General features: G+C 38.0%; 2 protein-coding genes across 5 annotated transcripts in view; both read right to left on the reverse strand.

Annotated features, from left to right (window-relative positions):
• Window positions 1-1317: 1317 nt before the first annotated feature.
• On the reverse strand, window positions 1318-14161 carry entpd2b (ectonucleoside triphosphate diphosphohydrolase 2b). The gene is made up of 9 exons (XM_062434851.1): window positions 14045-14161; window positions 10435-10552; window positions 8323-8473; window positions 5745-5904; window positions 4814-5041; window positions 3310-3579; window positions 3053-3172; window positions 1624-1758; window positions 1318-1533 (listed from the first exon to the last, which is right to left on the reverse strand). Exons 1-9 carry the CDS (start codon window positions 14159-14161, stop codon window positions 1318-1320), a joined length of 1515 nt encoding a protein of 504 aa, XP_062290835.1.
• A 6380-nt stretch (window positions 14162-20541) lies between these two features.
• Window positions 20542-22467, reverse strand: part of grin1a (glutamate receptor, ionotropic, N-methyl D-aspartate 1a) — a 31673-nt gene continuing 29747 nt past the window's right edge. For 2 of the 4 annotated variants that reach the window (XM_062434460.1, XM_062434459.1), the window contains one exon: window positions 20542-20610. In XM_062434460.1, coding sequence (XP_062290444.1) covers window positions 20542-20610 — 69 coding nt within the window. Of the gene's footprint in view, window positions 20646-22467 lie in introns of all 4 variants that reach the window. The other 2 variants (XM_062434457.1, XM_062434458.1) reach the window with 2 other exon arrangements.

The raw sequence follows: 22467 nt of genomic DNA on the forward strand, positions 1-22467 counted from the left end.
TGATCACTGAGCTGGGATTAAAAAAGGTGTTTAACATGTCACCTTCAACTAAAACATTATAAACTTCAAAAAAGTGGTTTTCATAGAACAAGTACACATGAAGGGTATTGTGTTCTTGGAAATGGTTTTTCATTCTTATGTTTCTCCTTCTGCCCTCACTTTCATTTAATCTTAGTGTGCTTGTCTATGTCTTATTCTGCTATTTTCTTGTTTCATAGTGCTGTATCACTAAGCCAAATCCCTATGTACATTGTACACAGTCTCTGAACATCTCGTAAAATCAATAATGTTAGCTAGATTTGTGATGGTTAAAGTAATTTACTACACTAAAACCTGCATTAATGTCATTAAAGTACACTTGTGTTTTGTCAGATTTGATGTGCGCTTTCTTCAGTAACTTAAAAAACCATTCCTCTCTCAACTCTCAACAGGGAATGTGATATAGCTTAATTTAACCACTTAAGGTTAACCATCTGTCATTCTACATTTTGTCATGGACGGCGAAAGCTGTATTCTATCAGATATCAACCCGCATAACGAAAGTACAAGTTAAGATCTCCATTACTGACTATTGACTTCAGGAAGAGTCATGGCTCAGTGTTTGCCTCAAAATCAGTCAAAATGACTTATTAACCCCCTCTGTGTGACACCAGGTTTAGTAATTACTCAAACTCTGCTGTAGAGTCTTCACAGACTAAAGTGAGAATAAAAAATGCTACTTGAAAAACCTCTTTGAATGCAAACATTTAGAAAATTGTGATAACTCAAGAATAAGAATTACATTCAGACCTCCCTTGTAGTGCTGATGGCACCAGGGAAATGCTATGTTTTTAAACCACTTGGGCAGTTAAACAGTGTTTCAGTCTAACACATTTTTCATTGTGTTGGCTCTGTACTCCTGCACATTGTATTTGAAATGAATAGACTATGAGGGTACTGCACTAAATTTTATGATGCAGAGACCCCCAATTTTAGGGTATTAGGGTAAGTAATTAGACAAGTTCTCATAAGTCTATGTAAAGTCATTGTATTTATATAATTGGTGTAAAATACTTTGAAATCCATGAACATACAGCACAGTGTCTTATAATCATTGTCCTGCTGAATTAACCTAAAATCATGGGACTTTATAAACAGAATCACGGCTCTTAAAATGTTCATCAATTATACTGTTGGCACCATAAATTTAAATTCAAAGCAGTTCTTCTACCTCATTGTCATATCTTTATTTCAAATCTAATGTGTTGTACTGCAGTGCCAAAACAAACAAAAATATGTCCAACTGTTTTCTGACTGCACTGTGCATTGTTGCAGTATCTAAATGGTATTTTCATTGACTCCCTTCTTCCTCACATCACGAGCTCGGAGTAAAAAAGACACTAGGACTGCGGCTAGGAGGAGGACAAAGAGGAAGATAAGCGTTCCCCATGCTCCCGGGGTCAGGGCCTTCCTCAGTCCCACTCTTTCTGCTGGCAGCAAGTTGCTCAAACTCAACATGTAGCCCAGAGCCCAACCCACCGAGGCATCCCCTGCCTCGAGGATCAATAACATAATATTGTTGCAAGTTAGTGGTGAATAAACATTGAGGATGTACTTTAATTTACCATGATGTTGACTTCTCACCTTCTTCCGGAATGAAATGCGTGGGAACGACGTCTCATCGAAGCTGTATCCTCTCACCATGAGAATCTTAACAAACACAGAGGAAGCACAGTAGTTCTGCAAACGAGACTTTTGCTCTGGAGCAAGAAGCAGCATCTGAAACAAGATCAAAGAATGAAATAAAATATTAGAGTACAATGGCTAAATAGAAATAAAAATAATACCCATCCACCCAAATGTACAGCATATGGAGTATTGAATGTGCCACCAGAATAATTATACATTTTTCAGACCTTGAAAAATGTATATGATATATAATATATAAAATATATCGTGCATAAAATAATAATTAAATGCCAATTAAAAATTCTGCTTCACTATTTTCCCTTTAATTTTAAATGTGACACACTGGCCACATGTTTTTAAATTAAAAACACGTGTCTTAAAATCATGAAAGTGAAAGTTAAAATGTTAAATTTAAAGATCCTCTCTGGACATGTTTTAAGACCTACTTGTAGTAATTACTTGTGTCTGATATGGATTTTCCACAAAAAAATTCTGTTAACTTATCTTCATTAATTAATTTTCAGTTGCAAAAGTTTACCTGCTGTGTGCACTACAATGATACTCTGTTCTACAGAGTTTCACTGACTCTGTCCTGTTCATCTGTGTTTTTTAACCTGGTTTGAGAAGCTGAATCTGGCCAATAAGAAAAAGCTTGGCCAGCAGAGGGAGCTTGAGCTCCTACCTTTAGGCTGTAGAGCCACAGTTCATGTTCAGAGCAGAAAAAAGGTATACAAAGATACACAGTCTCTTGTTTTCACAGCAATTAGTAGCCTGAATTTTTTCATGTGATCTCTGCACATAAGCACTTTATGTATTTTGCATTTGGTTGTTTTCTTTTGGAGTGATCTCGCATTTGTACTGATTACATTATTGCATTATGTAATTATGTGTGACCATTGTGTGGTTTTTTATGATGAATGTGCTCATTTATACATCTGGCTGCAACCAAAGTTCCTGTGGTGGGATGATACAGTTGACTTGACTTGCTGGACACATGATGTCTCCTACTTCAGTGTAGAGTGTATGTGCACTGGAGGTATAGGTACCACAAGAAGCATACTGTTAGGTGCAACAGCATTTTTATGTAGTACAGATGTTGCCCCATTGTGAGGCTGGAAGTGTACTTCATAAGTGTGCTGCTGCGGAAGGTATGCTGTAAACCTTCCCAGAGACTAATGAGGAAAAAAGAGCTGCAGTATCAAAATCTGGACATGTAAAAAAAAGTATAGGGGGGAAGTAGGGGGACTGAAATATAAGAGTTGAGTGATAATTATTAACCAATGAAAATGTATAATTGGTCAGGTGGCACACTCAAGACATACAAGAACTTCAAACACATGAAGACACAAGTGAGTTATTACGAATATGTTGAAAAGAACATAACTTGATCGAAACTCGTACTGCACAGTGCTTTGGCTGCCTCCTCCATTTGTGAGGGAGTGCTCACAGTGATGCCGGTGATACGCTGCAGGAAGGAGTGAATGTAGAAGAACGCAGAAAATGCCTGATAACACAGAGAGAAGATAAAACTAATTATTTATTAATTGGTAAGAAAGTGCAACTGTAAGCTTCACTAATACTGTATCTGTACCCTATGTGTACAGGCCGACCTTCAGTGTATAATGCTACCTTTGATCTTACCATGAAGCTACCGGTGACATTTGGCTGGAAGACCTCATCAAAAGAGCATTGGGAGTAGGGGCAGCTGTTGAAAGAAAAGATCTCGGACACATTGCCCACACAGTGTTCATAATGTCCGCTTCCTTGTACTGTCAATGAGGCCAGGGGGTTGTAGGGGCTGGGTTTGTACTTTACTGTACACGGAGAGTTGAATATACTGTCCATCTTCAAAGTTCTGTTGTGGCCTACAGGATAGCAGGGGTGAGTGACTGACTCCGAATAACCCTGAGACTGAGGGAGAGAGATTGAGATAGAGAGTCACAAATCCTGTAAATTACTATAACAATTACAATTACTAATGTGCAGATGTATAATTATGTACTTTGTATACATACAGTGTATCCAAACCTTTGACCATGATTGTATAATTTCTTCTTCTGACCAATATAGGCATGGCTGATTTTATGGGGCAATTTAATTGTAGTTTATTACAGATATATCTGCATGGTCGAATATCATGGCCTATAAGTAAGTTGCTGTTGCCATTACATACTTTTGTCCACCAGAGACCACTGGCGAGTTGAAATTGTAAATCACTTAGGGCTTCATAATTTCCCTATTTAAAAGTGACTTAATCATCAGAGGTTATAACCCACAAGTAATTAACATAAGTGTTAGTTTGTTATTGTTTTCTATCATCAGCTATTTGTTTGTGAGCTTTCTTTACGTAAGATTAAAAAATCAGCAGTACTGGTTCACTAACCAAGCTAACGTTACCTTTGAGTTTAGAACCTGTTCGTTAAAATTTTTTTATTCAATATTACTATTAATTGCAATATAATCTTAATAAGTGATATTTGATTATAGCCCCAGATATTTACTAATTGTGGGGTGGTCTGATCATAAACGTAGAAGCTAAAGCAGATGATTACTGGTGGTTGTTCTGATGCGAACATGAACATATGCAGTGTGAAACTGTACCCCTTCAAAAAAATGACATGGCATGACATCTCTCCTTATCAAAACATTTGTTTATACCATACTGTATGGGTATGTAATATATGTTATATCTGCCTGTATATTATCATCAAATCTTTTGAACTCTCAATTGTTGATATCGCCAAAGCCTATTTATTTTATGCATCACTCTTTAGCACATATGTTTAATGTGATTTGAATAGACATGCTGCCTCCTGGCTTAGTGTGCCTCGAGACATTGAAGATACTACCTTTAAGCCAGACAGTTAACGTAACATCTGGACCCTGACCACAGAAAACAAGTGTGGTCACTATCAACTGTATGCAGCACATAACTTGTTTTAACTGCCAGGATGTTGCACAGTCCACATGTCATATCCTTTTAGTAAGCTTTGACAAAATGTCTTGACAACAATCCTTTTTTTGGTATAACTGTTTCAACTGTTTCAAAGGATTCAGTGTCTCTCCTGTGTTTAACATACATCTGTCAAATAATAGGAGGGTTGATTTTGCTTTTAGTGAGTATGAAGATGGTATGTTATACAACCTTCACTATATGGGCCAGCAGTCTCTTGAGGGCCTGGTCCTGCCCGTAGCAGAGGAAGCTGTGTGTGTACAGAGAGTACTCTTGGCCATACAGACGCAGTTTTATCATGTCCTTCTCGTCCTCTACTTCCTCCTGGGTTGCAAAGGTTATTTGGGTGGACGCCCCGCCGAAATCAAGCGCTCCCACTGTGGGTCTGCCGGGGCTGAGCCAGCGCCCCACAAAATCATACTGGAAAGGAATAGGAAAAAACAGCAGAAAATTAGTTTCTTCGGGTTCCTTATCTAAAGAGCCATTTCCTACACATATTGTGTATTTCCACATGCTGCTTGGTGCTACACTGGACTCGAACCAGTGACCTTACAGTTACAGTCCACATGATGCCACATGTGACCTTTAACCACTTTCCACTGACATAGAAATGTAGTATTTAGGCAGTGTCTGACATATTTAAAAGTATAACAGTCTCAGTTGAGAATTTCACAAGTTTACTCAAATATCCAAACTTCCCCAGTCAACTCAGGGATTCATCCCCATGCTAGCAGGGTGATAATAGGCAGTCACATCTGACATCAGAGGAAATAGTGACATATGATCATTAGCGTTGAAGAAGCCACTAGGTGTCGTCAGTCACCCACTAAAAAAGGTTTAAAGAGACAAATATTTCAAGACAATCTTTGCAACATTAACCAAATCAAAAAACAAGGACATATTTTGAATTAATTTTAACATTACAGGAATAGAGTCTAGTGTAAGCTGCTTTTTGACACCATCCTGTCTCACACTACAACTGCAATCAAATTCAAATCCATTAGTTGCTACCAGATTTATAATTGGTTGCTGTGACATCAGTTGACTCCCTACTGTTAATTTAAATAGAAATACAGATTCCTAATGATTCAAACCTTCCCATACTTTGTACAAGCTTTGGTACCTTGATAAAGTTCTCTAAGAGATAGTTGACAGTGACCCAGCCATAAGCCCCCTCCTCTTGACCACTCAGTATGGTCGCATCCTGGTAGTTGAAAGGGTAGGACTGGATTTTACTGCCCACTTCCTGAAGAATATGAGCAGACTGCTCTGGATTGGACATACTGGTGGGGAGAAATAAGAGTAATATTTCATTAGACTGTTATATGTTTCAGTTGCAGTGGGTAATTTCTGGACATTCATTCAGAAGTTGTATAAATAAAATGCTATTAGATGGATGAAACGTTTTCATAAACCTGGCTTATATCTCAGTGTTTTATCCCCTAAGGCTTCAGGTTTTCAACCCTGACCTCAACAACAAACAATAACGGTTGAGATTACTTCCTTTGAAAGCTTTATAGAAATGCCACGGTCAAATCAGTCACACATGTTGGTCAGCAGAACCAGGTGCACCAATTTCACTCAGCCAACCAGACTCCAGACTTCAAAGGTGTGGACTCAAGTTACATTATTTGGACTTTAGTCAGACTCAAATTTGATGACTTTAGACTAGACATAATCAAAAAAAGACTTGCAACTTGACTTTAACACTAATGATTAGTGACTTTACTTAAATGCTTTATACCTTCCCCCAAGCTCAAAGATTAAAATGTATGTATGCCACTTCATTTCCCTTCATTTCCTGAATCAACTCATGTTAAATAGTAGTTACCTCAATGTAACTCCAGTTCTATGAGTACGTGCGGAGTCCTCTAATGGACGTCACTTTTGGTTTACACTTAAACCTCCGCCTTGGCACCTGAGAAAAGATCTCTGCACTCACTGCCCAATCAGGAGGCAGCTCCTTCATAACATCCTCCCACTTATCTCACTTTGAAACTCAGCAACAAATGACTGGGGCCAGATGGGAATTACATCCAGGTAACTACCATTTCTATTTCATACGTTCTCCACCCTTCAACACCCTTCATTATTGGTTATCACTGGAGGCGAAGGTCGTTAGGGATGAGTAGTACTCCCAACTGGGCCCGAACCTATGACGAGCCTTTTCATTCAAAACCCCACCAAAACTGCACACCACCTATTTACCTATCATCCTGCGCTGCTACCCAGAGGACAGCACAGAGCCTTCCAATTGTACATTGTGCGTCACCAAGTCGACAGCATGTCGCCCAGCTAGGTAGCTGTATGTAGAATTGGACATCACACCCTACCCATCTGGGCAGTACCGCTTGCCTCTCTTAAAACAGAAGAAGAGCAAGAAAGGCCAAGACAAACTTTGGAAATAAGGTCAAATCCAAGGCGGAGAAAATTGGTGTTGTTAATAATAATGTGTGCCCTCAAGTTTGTAGGTCAATTGCACCATCATGGATTATCCCAGAACCTCAAGCCAATTTCTATATACTGAATAATAACAAAAATAAATAAATCAGGAGACATAGTTATGTTAACTCTCATCTGCAACAAGAATTGAATTCATATTTACAGATTTATACAGAACAGCATAGTACATATTTCTGCGTAGCAAAAAATTCGACACACTGTAGTGCTGCTGCCCCCCAGCGGACGCAACCTAGTCGAAAGCACTGAGCCTTCCAATTGGACATTGTGCGCCACTAAGTCAACAGCGCTACCCAGCTAGAAAGCACTGTTCGCCTCTCTTAAAAAAGAAGTACAGTAGAGCAAGAAAAGCTCAAACAAAAATAAGGTAATGAGGTTGGAAATAAGGTCATATCTAAATACCACATCTTTCTACTTTGCAAAAAATTTGACACACTGTAGCACAGCTGAAGCACCAACTTACAATAGTTTGTCTATTGCATGTGTGCTGGAGGACAAGTACTTATCTATCTTAACAGAGATATTCCACAGACTCCCATGCAAAATATATACCCATGAATGTAAAATATGTAGTGCAAGATAAGTTATGCAAATTCAATGAGTCAAGTCAAACAGAGGGCATAAAAATAACAGTTAAATGTAAAAATAATGATAATTGAATGTAATGTGCAAAGAGAACAATTAAGGCCTTTGAAGGCTTATTTATTACTATGTAAACACATTATAATATTATTTGCAATGTCAAAAATACATACATTAAATATGTAATGATATGCAGTTTCAGGGCTGATAGTAATAATGACCAGTTAATTTTTCCACTGTCAATTGAATTGTAGTTAATGCCAAAAATGTGTGACATTTATCTTTATCTTTTTCCCTCAATAAGTGCTAACAGGCAACAGTGTAATTATTATGAATTCATCTATCTGCCTGTGGTATGATTATATATAGTGTTCATTCAAGGCCACAGAAGAACCATGGACAGTTATTGTTAGAAACGGTTTTGCATTATCTGATGTAATAATTGGTTGATGATACTATGGCGGAATGATAATAATCACATTTTTTCCTGAATAGGAGTATACCATATGATATAATAATATATAAATATTGTGGTAAAATGGTTTATTATACTATATAAAAGGAGTGAAGTAGAAAGAAGAGCAAAGTCACATGAAAACAAAACACACACAGACAGTAACAGTCTGGGCACACAGACAGAGAGACACACACTGACTCACTGCAGAAGCCTCATGCCAGCTGTGGCTCCCAGGTACACAGGTGTGACCTGATGTCTTTCTTTGGGGATGTCACTCACTGCCTGGTCCAGACATGCTTCTAAGCTCTTCCCTGCTGCTCCATGTTGGCCTGCATAGCTGGAGATCCCTCCGCCTGAGACAGTGACGAATAAGAAAAAAACCCCATCTGATTACATAATCGACTTGAAGAATCTTGTTCTGAATCTTTGAACCACCTGCATGATGATTCAAATCAATCTCACCCACTTCACTCAAAATTTGCCAGTTACATACTCATCAAAGGTTCAGGAGAACTTCTAAAATGTATCATGTCATGTGGATGTAATGTTTCTTTCTTCACTCAAACTGAAAATCAACTTTAAGCATGAGTTCTTCCTTACTGTTATCAAACGTCACTGATCATAGACCTAAAAAATAGGGAGGTAAACAAATGTTACGAATATTCTAGGAAACTTTAAATTGTTTGATTTATATTTAGATATGTGTAATTTTGCATTTCCAGACGTATCACAGGTCACTACTAATAGGACAAATTTACAATGAAGCATAACAAACATAGTAACAAAGTAAACACCCCATTAATGACTAAATGAAAGAAAACATATTTGTCCATCTTCCTTTTAAAGCATAAAAAGCCTTTGACAGAACGGGAGAAGCAACCCAATGAGCTCAACTCTGACTCATTCATGATTCATGATCGCTGGAAACAAAGATTTGCTTAAGGATTGAATCCATTCATAGGAAACAGGGGCACTATTTCAGGCCCCACCCACTCATAACAAATAACAAGACAATTACTGCATTCACGTGTCGCATTGGCCCATGTCCCAAGTGAGGAAGTCGTTCTTCTGACTGAGCTTTTAAGTTGTAATGTGGTAACATTATGGATGCTACAAAGAAGACTTTTTGCTGCACCAGTGCATTCCCTAAAACCAGTAAAATATGGCTTTACCTGACTTATTATTAGGGTTAATACTAATAAATAACTTTTCTAACTCATCTAAGTCACTCTAAAAGTTAAATCCTAATTCCATATTAAAAAATACAAATTACATGTGAGCAAAAAATATATGATATGTAACATTTATTTTCGTACAGCAACTTTCAGCAAGTTGTGTACCAAAATGTTCACAGACTTTCCAAGCTGTTTTTCCAACTTTTCCAATAAATGTATTTTAAAAAGTGATGTCACTTGAGTCAACTTGTCTGATTCCCTAAGCCCTCTCCATTGCCAGGATCAATGGAGGCTTGTTCTATTGACATAAGTTGGCAGGCAACCAGTGTTTCAATGTAGAGAACAGAGATTAAGTATAAACAAACAGCTGTAGCTACAAGTCATTCCCTTACAGTGTGTTGCTAACAGGGATTATGAAGAGCAATGAACAAACCAGAGTAGACTGAAGGACTTTTGCAGGTTTGTTTAAATGCTGTTTAATGTGCAGCAGCTGAGAAATTAATTAACTATCTATCCTGCTAACTGTGGTTGGTGCACTTTTCCCGAATGAATATTTGTTTGGCTTTTTCAACAAGTTAAGATGCAGACAAGACATGCGTTCATGTTTGTAGGTAAGATAAGGAGACTTTATCAAGAAATGTGGGTGGTTCAGCGTCTGAGGCTCTTATGTTGTGTATCAGGATGCTATCAGGCTCAGTGTGACAATCTGCTCTGCCTAAGATAGAACATCATGTGGTCGCTTTATTCAAGATTTAATTTGCTGTATTCAAATAAGATATCCAACTTATGTAAGAGAATAAAGGAACAGTATTTTATCAAAATGATGAACTTAAAATACAAATTTCTCATATTTCTCATCTATCGTAGCCTATCGTCAGCCAGAATCCATTTATAACTTTGGAACATACTGAGCATGATAATTGAAAGAGGAGAAACAGACAGGTAGTGTACTAAAATGTTATTTCAGGATATTCTGACTTTTTTCACTTTGAATTTGCTGTTGTTCAAACTGTTATGAATCTGAACTGACTAAAGCTGCCATCCCCTCAAAGCCATCTCTCAAATACACAATCAGGAATATCAGTAGTGAAGTGTTTGTGAAAAACACTTTCTTGGTGGAGAAACGTGCTAATACTCACCCTGCGCATGACATTCCCTGTGTTGGGTAACCACACCTGTGCCATTTTGCTTGTCTGCCAGCCACTTGTATATATACAAAGCTGTGTGTGAAGATCCAGCATCCAGGACAATCCCATACTACAGAGTGAGGAAAAAAAGCGAAGAGGGTTACAACAGAGAAAGCTGTACATAATTGTGATGACATTATGTGACCTGAATGCATCTGGAAGTCATTTGGCTGCAGACTTTACATTAACTAATAGCATGAATCTTCAAAGACAGCCTCCTGGGCCTTTTATTAAAGTATTTGTGGTGGAAAGACAATGCATTACACTTTTAGTCCATCTATAATCCTCACCTTTATAAAACAGGAAATGATTTCACTTTTATAAAATAAGACAAGATTATTTCTCTTTTTTTTTTTTGTGAAGAAATTCCAGTATTTTTTTGTGTACAAGAATGTCAGAGTTCAACTTACACTCCTCATCAAAATATGAAGTTTGGTCCAAGTAGACAAAACATTTTAACTTACAAATCATAATCATATTCATATTAGCCTTTTTAATGTTATTTATTGACATTAATGTTAGCTATGAAATAGAATGTATGAGTTACCAGTTGAAAATGTGTCTCCATGTGTTTTACAGGTATACTTATTATGAAGCAGCTCTTAATTTCCATCTTAATGACATTACTGAGTAAGGATTTAGCACTTTGATATACAGCTTTTGGTATAGTATAGAGAATTTAGTATAGAGTATACAGTATATAGTATAGTATATGCATGATTTACAAATTTCAATTGGGCTTCAAAAGTCTGCGGATTTGAAATAAGAAATCTAAAACTGAGTAGTATCCAAGTAAAGCTCTTGCTCCATTTCTTGCATCTATCTGTGCTTTTGATTATATAATATAAAATATAATTTTGCTGGTCAAACTAAGAAAATGTATTGAATGAACTGCACTGCAGGAGAGTTCACGGGGGATTGGTCAGTGTATTTAGGGCATAGCTCAGTTCAGTCTATGGAAACATTTTGGGTCTGAGACTAGTTAACTCTCCCAACTGTCAGACCCAGATGAAAGCAATGAAATCCTGGATTCTTGACATGATTGTCCCTCTGCTACTGATGCATCCCAGTAATCCTGAAAACCTACTTTTTACTTTTCAGTGTCAATTTAGGGCAATTACATGAAAGTATGATGAGCACTTTATGAATATAACAACAAACAAATAAGTGCATTCCTCAAAATGTCAAACTTTTCTTTTAAATTGCAAACTAATATTGATCTTAGCATACCATGTTAGCTTAATGGTAATCTTTCTTACTGTTACAAACTACATATTTGCTAAACTTTCCATGCTAAATGTTTGCATTATGGTATGCTTGAAATAGCCTACTGTTAAATCTAAGTACTGGAGCTGGCACAGTACTGTTTAGTGTCATCTCAGACAATTCTGGACATGCATGAAGGTATTTAACTCATAATCCGAGGGAATAGGTCCTTGCACATCCTTTTACACACGCATTTGCAAACACACTGCCGCTCAGATCAGTACAACAGGTGAACAGGAACGTCATGTGGAAGTTGGCAGCTTTACTTCTCATAATATTTTCTCATTACTGCTGTGCAGTCAGTTGTAAGGACTTTCTCTCCACTTGCCAAAAACACAGAGGAACTCAATGATCTGTTTGTCCTTTCATTTGATACACTATGGGAACTTTTGAAGTTGTCTCCCTGAAAATGTAAGAAAAACCCTTTTGTGTCCTTTTGTGTGACTGACCACAGTGTAACTGAGTGAAAGGGTGACTACATTATACTAAAAAAGGAACCATGGGATATTTAGCCAGGAGCACAAAAATGGGATGGTGCAGAGGCAACTGAAGCTGGAGTTGACCTTTGCAGTAATCCTGCTCTGAATGCTAAAGCAGTACTCCACTATAGTTTCAAAACAAGTCAATGGACAGAAATGCCCATATATGTAGTTGAGTTTTATGTTTTTTATGTTGCAATTTTAAATACATGGTTACAAATTATAAAATGACAAAACCTTCAAATTTCACTTGAAAAGTGCTGGATTTTTGTTAGATATGTGGCCCTTTATAATGAAACCTCTCCAGTGTAGTAGCATTAGCAATTTCCTAACAGCAGTGAACAACCTTTCAGTGCCTTAATCCTCAAGACAGCCAAGCTTCTTATTTATTTGTTTGTCTTTTCATTAAACCCTGATTTACATTCTGGATGTAGGGCAGTTTCTCCACGTGCCACTTTTTTCCCCCTTACAAGGCGACCACAGTTTTTCAGTATTTCAGCCATGGGTCACCTGAATGCATAGTATACAATATTTCACTAATACTGATGACAGTCTCGATATAGGTAAACAATGTTGTTCTCAGCTGTTCAGAGTGACTGATGAGTGACATTTAGCCATGACTAAAAGCCCAATATACAAATATTAAAATACAGAAACACGAAAGAATACGATTGGAATTTAATTTTTAAGTTGAAATAATTCAGTATAATGAAAATGCAACATCATTTTCATTACATAGACTATATAGCTGGCCTTTTTTAATACTTTCAAGTTTGCTTTTTAATTTATTGGTACCCAGTAAGCACTTGGTAATTTTCTTGGTCAAAATAGGTGAGTGGTTAAAACTAGCCCAACTTTATTTCAGCTGCATTTAAATGACTATATTTAAATATGAAAGAGGCCCTAACTATAGGCATATAGTAATGAACTTCACATTTATTAAATGTTCTCTTTTTAGGTGATCATTTGACCTGCAAATCACCAAAATGAAAGTAAAAGTAAAACATAAAAATACATTTTATATATAATACATATACTGCACATGTATAGCAAAAAGAATTTCAATTAGAGTATAATACGTATTTTGTTTAATATTCTTTTGCTCCCATACTTTCAAACTGATCCCGGGGCTATTAAACTAACCCATCATTTCTGAGGAGAGCAAAGGATGTTGTGAATTTTTTTATTTTAACCTATATTTATTCAACTAAGAGTCATTTGGAGGATGCAGGATGCCCTGATCGCTTTCACACAGCTACACACATTTACACCTGGAGCAGCTCCACTGGAGCAGTTGGGGTTCAGCGCCTTGCTCAAGGGCACCTTGGTGGTGGTAATGCAGATTGATCCAACAACCCTCTGGTCACAACAAAAACTTTATATACAAAATTAGCCCCATTTGAATGTCTAGCGGTCTTTTGACCTACAAATCGACAAATCATTATCCATTGTGAAAGTAAAAATAAATATTAAAAAACTTTTAATATATATTTAATAAATAATGTCCACAGACATAGCAAATAAAGTTTAGAGCATATTATGTCTTTTATTTGATATTGTCACTCTTTAACTTCCATACCTTGGAGCCTTTTTAACACATTTGTAAAGGTGGCCAAGGATGTAGTTGTGAACTTGAACTAAGTAAACAACATGTAGGTAATGATGGCAGAGAATCCTCCAGTGTCACACATTTTTGTGTAGCCTAACACCTTTCTGCTCCCTGCGCACCCTGCACAGCAGTGCTTTGGTTACACATCCCCACAACTTAACGCGCTGACAGACACGGAGCTAAAAATACCCAGCGGGACAGTCCTTACCATGAACCCAGGCGCCTCCTTGATGTCCTCGGTGGGGACGGTGAGGAGCAGGATCGCAACAAGTCCAAACACCAGCAGCGCGATGGGGACGACAGGATGAACGGAGCGCTGAGCCATGAAGTGAAAGTGAGAAGTGTTGCTCTTCTCTGCGCCTGCTGGAAATTTGAGCGTCGTTAAATACCAATGGCCAAGTGGGAGAAGCTGCTGGTGGCTTCCCGCTGCCGGCCCGCTCGTGGTTCACGCTTCACCTGCTCCCTGCCTCCTGTTTTACGTTTCACTTTAGATAGACATGTCTGACCTGAATTAATGCTCCAAGTGCTGTTAAGTCCTCCTCCATGTGTTTGCAACCTTCTCCTCCGTCAGGGATGAAAACAGCTCCAAGGCTACTGGTGCCATGGAGAGAAAAATGTTTTTATTATGTGCCCGAGCTGGTCAGAGGAGAACGCTGCTGCTCATTCACATTCAGCAGTTAGTCAGGGAGGAGCTATGTGTAGTCTGTGCCTAATCATGTCCTTGTTAATTTAAAGGAGAGAAAAAAAATCTGATGATTCATAATTATTCAGTCATTGTTGGAGGACAATAGATGGCCTAAAGTGGCAGGAGTCCAGATTGTAGGCAATTTGACTGAGGAGCTGCAAAGCTGGTTGTTGTCTTTTTTGGAGGGGGGGTTTAGGAGGGGGGTATTTGCATGTGAATGGATGCAACTCAAAACCTGACTTGCAAATTGAACCCTCATTTGAATGTAAAGTGCAGCATGGACATGAAGTTTTCAGCAGAGGAGGCCTATACTTTCTTTGTACATCTACTTTTAAAAAGTATTTTTTATGCTGAATCCAGCTCTGACAGCATCTAAATTTAGCTGGATAATGAGGTATTTTGAAGGAGCGTCTGGGTTAAGCACATGAGTTTTCCTAATGCTGTCACCCCAAGCATGAATTTGAATTTATATATCCCTTGCAATATGCTTGAACTTGCATTTTAACTGAAAATGTACAACATACTGCAGCTGCCGGCATCCCATCCTAGTTTAACAGGATCATCTGGAAGACTGTAAATGCCAAAAGTAATTGCAGTGGTGTGAAAGTGCCTCTAACCCAGAAGCTGAACCTCAGAAGAGGGTTTTTTTCCCCTGACCTTTCGTCGTAATAGCACAGACTGAATCAACCAACATTTTAATTCACAAACACGGTGATAAAGCAGCTGGCAATTATAATGGATCCATCTTTGTAAGGTCGACACTGACATCAGAGTAGAGATGAAAAAATAAACACACAATATTCAGAATAAAAAAGTAAACCTGTGATAAGTGAAAAAGCTTTTTCTCAAGGTTTCAACCACATTACACTGTCATCATTGTTGTGTGGCGTTTGCTTGGTTGTCATGAAGCTACATGTTCAAAGTTAGGGCTTGAGTGAGCTGAGATTCTTTAGTTGTTTTTTAAATTCAATTTTTAAGAACAACTTCATGGATTAAAAAAATCTCACAACTACAGTTCCTTGACAGCTGAGCACACTCTATCTGCTGATAAAGGCTGTGTGATAGGGTTAAAAGCTTAAGCAAAAGCTAGTAAGTGAGATTGTGTTGTCAAACTACAGTTCAAAAGTCCAGAATGACTTTTCAAGCTACTTCTCTGAGATTAGTTCTTTCTATGAGTCAAAGTACTGTGCTGCCTCCACCAAATCCACACTAAACGTCATGTGGGAACACGTTTCTAGTTTTCTAGTTCGTCTCTCTTGCCTCACAGGTGTGTATGAGAAAGCAAAGAACATGTTTGACATCTTGTGGTCATTTTCAGACCCTGCAGCGGTTGTCAAAATGTGCTAATTATCATTTGTCTGTAGCACACACTTAAGCAGAGCAAACATAGTCTAAATGCATTTTTAAAAGTACATAAGAGGAAACATTTGAGGCATAAATTCCTCCACAGGCTTTTCTCAGGCCCGTGTTTTCTCCTATTGTTTTTGTCTTGTATACAAATGATTGCACACACAACCATGGTACAGTAACTGACATGTTTTGACATTTGCTGGTGAGTCAGTCATTGTCACACCTTTACATGACAATGCATGCATGGATATGGACCATTCGTTGATGGTATTGTGTCAGCTTCAGCAGCTTCAGGATATTTACAATAAAAACTTTAATTAAGGCTCAGCTGTTATGATCATTCACTTGGTTGAGTACAGCAAATTTAGGTGAAAGGGCCCTCAAAACATGGACAATTCTTAATATAAAATCTAAATTGCTCATGAGGAAAAATCCTGCAGTATGTATTGGAAATAAGGACAATTACTCAGTTTGTACAGTACATCAAACTTCAGGTTGAAATGACTGTGTTTTTCTAGCAGGCCTGCATATAAAATAAGATTGTATTCCACAGGAACAGTCAGCACTCAGAACCACATCAATCCCTCTAACAAAGTGTGACAGAGTGTCCGCTTTGATCAAGCCGTGGGGTCAATGTACCCGAACAAATGCCTCACCTGAAATCATCCTGCGTTAATTAATGACACACAAGATATGTCATTAACTACAGAGACAGCTGTGATCACATGAATGATGGCACTCCCAATTTAATTAAAGATTACACTGACTGTGACTGTGTTGGTACATTCCACTGAGGTACCCAGAATAATGTGGGTATTATTTCAGCTGCAGTAAGTCATATTATCAACAACGTGTGAGAGTCGTATAAAAGAAAGTTTCCAGTGAGCCTAAAGACATGCATGTCAGATAGTACCCCTTATTTTGCCTCCAGATATAACATGACATTTTGACAGTCGCAGCGAGAAACCCCTTGATTTTAGCACACTTGTCAGTTTGTTTTTAAATAACATGGTACAATGTGTGGAAGAGACATATATACATATAAACTGACAGATCATTTAACAAGGCTACATTCTAGTTTTGAGATATTTCAGTTTTGTTATAGTGGACAAAATAGCTGGGAACAGAGGAAACATGCATTTTGTCAGTTTTAAGGCTGGAACATAAGGAATATAATTGTAATTTCAACTGTAATGAAACCTGGTCTTTAATTGTTTAATTGTATTTTTACATTTTTTAATGGGTCTTGTTTTTTAAGCACTTTTTGTATCACTAGGGGATACAAGACTCCAAAACACCACCGCTATGACATACTATCAGCTATAAATTGGTTAGCATGTGGATAAAAAGTTATACCTTCACCAGACTCAGAGCAGCATCATCATCACATCTGGTGTAATGAGTGTTAGCCCAATGGTTATACTTATTTTAGCTCTGGTTTGGTCTCCATGAACTCCTGAGAAAAACATCAGGCTCTTTCGCTACCTTGCTGGGCTGGTCACACTCAGCCTGTCTGAGCCTGTTTTGTGGAGATTGCTGCTTTCATTTTCATATGAGTGGTTATTATGAGAAATATACAGTAGAGTCAACCATACAGTCTGATAGCCAGAACAATTAGTTATTACAGCGACCTAAAGCTGTGAAGACCTGCTGCACAGTTTGTAATAATGGCAACACTTGCAACACTACAACACTGAACATTTGAGTTTTAGTTTTATCTGTGTGCAAACCAAAGTGCTATACCAATAACATTTTTATCTGTTTGTCTTTCTGTTATAAAAAAGTCTTTCAAGCCCAAGCGTGACGGACGGGACAACAGGCGCGATTGTTGAAAATCTCCAGCATGCAGCATGCTTGAGTACCGGACCACTGCACATCAGTGAGTGTTGGAAAATGCCAGCCTTTGCCAACATCAGACAACCACTGGAGCTGCTTAGGTTTGCTGCCAAATATGACGCGACTCTTATTCTGATAATCCTTCACTGTACCCGTTAGACAAATCTGATACAGGGTATATGATGGTATCACATATATTTTAAATCTTGTTGCAAGACATGTTTTTTTTTTTCTCTGAGGCCTCTTATTGATGCTTTGAGTTTGTCTTTGATTAATATATTGATGCAAAGGTATGATTTTCTTTTTATCTTCCTTTTCTTTTGTTCTTTTTTGGTACAGTGTGAACATATAGGGTTTCATTTGTAGATATGACACACTTAGAAACTCTTAATATAGCAGCTTAAGTGCTATATTATAAAAACTGACTCAGTCCTACTGTGCAGGGTTTAAAATAATGAGTTTTTAACCAATGAGTCGATGAATCCATTAGTGGATTGAGACAAAAATAATTGCCAACAATCATATTATCATTTAAGCCAAGTAAAAATGCCATCATTGTAAATGGAATATCTTTGAATTTTGTCCACAGGAGAATGTGATGGTCATTTTTCTGCATTTTCTGACATTTTATAGATTATTTTTTCACTATTTATTGATTCACTGGAAATAATAGCTGAGAGATTAATCAATAATGTAATTGTTAGATGCAGGACTAAAATAATCAAAGCAGAAGAGAGGTTGGACTTGGCAGTATGTAAGTATATTTTATTTACAGTTGTATAAACAAGATAATTCAATGCGAGATCTTTACTGGAAAAGGTAAGAAAAACAAGTGATTCCTCCTTTTAAGGGGTTTTGTGTGTGCTGTCATGTCTGTGTGTGTGTGTGTGTGTGTGTGTGTGTTGATGCATGCTTGTGTATCACAACTGTTGTGTGTGTGTGTGTGTCTGTGTGTGTGTGTGTGTGTGTGTCTGTGTGTGTGTGTGTGTGTGTGTGTGTGTGTGTGTGTGTGTGTGTGTGTGTGTGTGTGTGTGTGTGTGTGTAACCTATAATATAAGACATTCTCAGCTGCAGTCATAATACAAGCGCAGTACAATCTCCTCAACCCTCATCTACACTGAACCAGACTCTATTTACATTTCATTCAACTTAAATGCGTCTGTACTGTACACGGTAAACAACACGCATCCAAGAAAATAAAACAAAAAAACAAAAGCACTGATAGTAACACGTAAGCATGCATAGGCCAGAATGAGAATGTGATCAGAGGCAAAGTATTGGTTCAAGTTTAGAAACCAAATTCTGTTTTAGCACATTTAGCGTGATTGTGTAAAAGTGTTGTTATGTCACTTATAAAGACTTTGTAGATACTACTGTTTTTAAGATTTGTGAAATTAAAAGAAGTGGAGAAGTTAACATGTCTGACTGATGTTATAGAGAGTTTTTTGTCATCAGTTTGGGAGACCCCTCAGCTTAAAGTGCTTTGCAGTGTCAGCCGGACACCAGAAAGAATGTGATAGTCTTTCAACGAGCAGCAGTGGTTTCTCAGCTCCAGAAAATGGGAAACGGCCTGTTTTTGCATCTAACCAAGACCTGCACACAAGCTCGCAAGCCTAACAACGCTTTCTATTCACTCGGGTTCCTTCGTGTAAAAGTTCTCCGTGGGGGGAGGTTTTGCGCGAAAGATCGAGTGCTGGTTGGATGAAAAACCTGGCCCTTTGATGCAACCCCGTCGAGACTGGAAGTGAGAAAGTCCGCTGCGGCAGGAGAGAGGAAGAGTAAGATAGTGGGGGTCCCCAAATGCAACATGGCTTACGGCTGACAGCGTCTCAAACATGTGGAGACATAAAAAACAGCAGCCTTACTTGAAGGTTTCATCAGATTGCAACTTAATGTGTCAATGTGTTCACCTTCTTATCTCTCACTATAAACAGTAGCAAAGTTGAACTGATTTTCTTTTTTTTTTTTTAAAACCAACAACAACAAAAAAAGAAAAAAAAACATGGGTCTGGCTTTTTTTTGGTAAAAAATTAAAGGGGACATTTTTTTGACAACTGCTGTCTGGAATATAACCTTTAAAATATCAATGATCTATTTCATGATCAATATCATTAAGATACATAAAGCTCTTATTCATATACAAGCATACACATGCTTCCATTATCTTCAATGGTAAACAAGATTAGTCATCTTCTCTCTTTGTTAGTGCCATTATTAGTGACTCTCAATCAAAGAAATATCTAAAAACTTTGAAAGTGTAGATAAAAACACAAGAAGTCCCTATTAAAAATACTTGTTATCCATCGAAGCTTACAGTACTTATCGTATTGCTGTATATGTTAAGAAATACTAAATATTACTATTGTATCTAGGCCCTAATTGGAAGTGATATGTTGAGTACAGTACTTGCACCAAAACTGGTTTATTTAAACTTAACCAAACTAAGCTGGTCAGGAAACTGGAAATAACATCAAACATTAAGTAAATTTCTGTGAGTAAAAGGACGAAAACAAGGTTAAATAAGTCAGCTAATAATATACAGAAGGAAAACAGTTGTATATGTGAGTTGGATTGATTCTTCTGTGCATGCTCAGGGACCCTACAAACATCTAACGCCAGGTAATCCCAGCTTTGAAAAAAGGTGCAAGTTCAGTGTTTTTTCAGCCACTTGTTCGATTGGCAGTTTCCTCGAGAGCTGCGTCGGCAGGCGGTGTGAAAATGAAAGCTCCGGCTTCAACGGGCGAAGGGAACCAACCGCTTCCCCTTCCTACTTCCTCGTCACGTTTCCTCTCTCCTCGTGGGGGGAGCGAACGTCTGCGTCTCCCTCTCTCTTTTTACACCACAGTGCTGACAGACGGGTCAGACAAGTTGAGTTGGCCCGTGATGTCAGTGGGTGGGTACTGCTGCAGAGGTGAAGAGAAATGGCGGGGGAAAGGAGTCAAAAAAAAAAAAGGAGACACTATGAGAGGGTGTCATCTCTCGAGGAAAAGCAGCATTTGGAAGCTTTGTTGCGACTTAAATCTATACATTCATTTTTATTTTTATTTCCGAGAACACCTGCGCTTCATTTCTGTGGAAATGTAGAAGCAGGAGGGTTCTCTAACCCCTCTCAGGCAGACCTCAGGTTGTTCCGATTGCTATTTTGTATCTTTTAAAGTTTGGATTTTTGTAAAGAAGTTTGGTTTATGCCTGAGGTGGGCTAATCGGGGACAGACGTAAGGTCGTGAGAGTCTAGACAACAGCAAAATTTGAATCAGACGTCATTTCTTTTTTTTCGGTCCTTACAACATGACTGGGTGATAATTTTCCTGCCACGGGTAAAATGGACAGCTCATTTTTTTTCCCGCAGTCATTTGTACGCATGCAGACATCTCTAAATTTAGCAGCTCGGGGAGGAGATGATGAATTTCAGCCCTGATTTCAAAGTGCTGTTGTGTGTGACTCTTACATCCAGCCCCCGTCTTCACTGTGCTTCTTTTTGAAAGCATAGTGCGTTGAATTAGAGGCGTCTACAGTGCTGAAGAGAGGGGAAAAACTAAAAAATCCAGATTTCATGCAGGTGCTTAGTTTTCTATGGCGATGGTCATTTTGCTTTCGACTGAGTCTTTTTGAGTCTTGTGTGGTCTGAAAGCAGTAAGCCATGTTTTTTTCACAATGCTGAGGCTGCTTTTTATACTAATGAGCAAAAAATACAGAAACCGTATAAAACAATCACTCATTAAGTATTGTGAATACAGTCAATTACATCATAAATATAGATTGCGACATGCAGTTTTCTGTTCATGTTTTAAAACACAGGGGTATTCGATGGAGTACTTAACTCATCTGCATTATATAGTCTTTATACTAGGACTAATTTCCAAAATGCCAATCAAAATCCTGACTCACAGCACTGAGTTAGAACCAGCTTCATAACACCTAATGTGCAAGACATTTAATACATTATAGATAAAGGTTGTGCATTAATGAATGGCAGAGCCAAAACAGGGAGAGAGTCTTGCCTCAGCGTACCTGTCTCGCTTTATTGGTACTTTTTTTTCCCATTAAGCAAGACATTACAATTTCAGTTCCTCTCATTTTAAGCTGCTTAGAGCCAAATACATTCAAGCATATGAGCTTCAGAAGCTATTATGATGCAACTAACATGCTGACAGATGGGGCGACATCCAGCCTGAATAATAAAAAGGTCTCATTTTTCTAGATAAGCTGGAGTCAGAGTGGATGTCGCTCATCTCCTTGACCCGTGAGTTGCATCATCCGATGGCTTACAGCCCCCATATAGGTCTCCTCATGTCTTGTACCTTGAGGGCCTGCTACAGTAACAGCGCACCCCTACTGGGGTCAAGTGGACCAGCAAAAGAGAGACACTTTTCACTGACATCACAACCACAGTTAATGGTTTTAAGGCTACTTATTCAATACAGCTACGGTGAGTCATTGTAACATATACATATATATATATATATATATATATATATATATTATATATATATATATATATATATATATATATGAGCACAACTACAAAGATTATTTCTACTTGTTCTACTGTTACTACATCTATGATCTATGACAGTTACAGTAAATCGGCATGCTTGCAGAGGGAGAGAGGAGCAGTGTGGCATGTGGGTGAGGGACACTGACACTCAAGTCCATTGATATCCATTAATATAAAAGAAGAACATTTATATAAAATCAAAATAATGGGTCAAAGACTGAGGATGGTAAATCTTTCAATTGAAGCATCTTTGTTTTGATTA

This window comes from Scomber scombrus, chromosome 15, assembly GCF_963691925.1.
Source record: "Scomber scombrus chromosome 15, fScoSco1.1, whole genome shotgun sequence".
Classification (NCBI taxonomy): Eukaryota; Metazoa; Chordata; class Actinopteri; order Scombriformes; family Scombridae; genus Scomber; species Scomber scombrus.

Coding starts and splice junctions, on each gene's coding strand:
- entpd2b (XM_062434851.1), bottom strand. CDS start 14,161: ATGGCTCAGCGCTCCGTTCATCCTGTCGTCCCCATCGCGCTGCTGGTG. Junction 3,580..4,813: donor TGCTGGCCCATATAGTGAAG/GTTGTATAACAT, acceptor TCTCTCCCTCAG/TCTCAGGGTTATTCGGAGTC. Junction 1,534..1,623: donor GCATTTCATTCCGGAAGAAG/GTGAGAAGTCAA, acceptor TTGATCCTCGAG/GCAGGGGATGCCTCGGTGGG.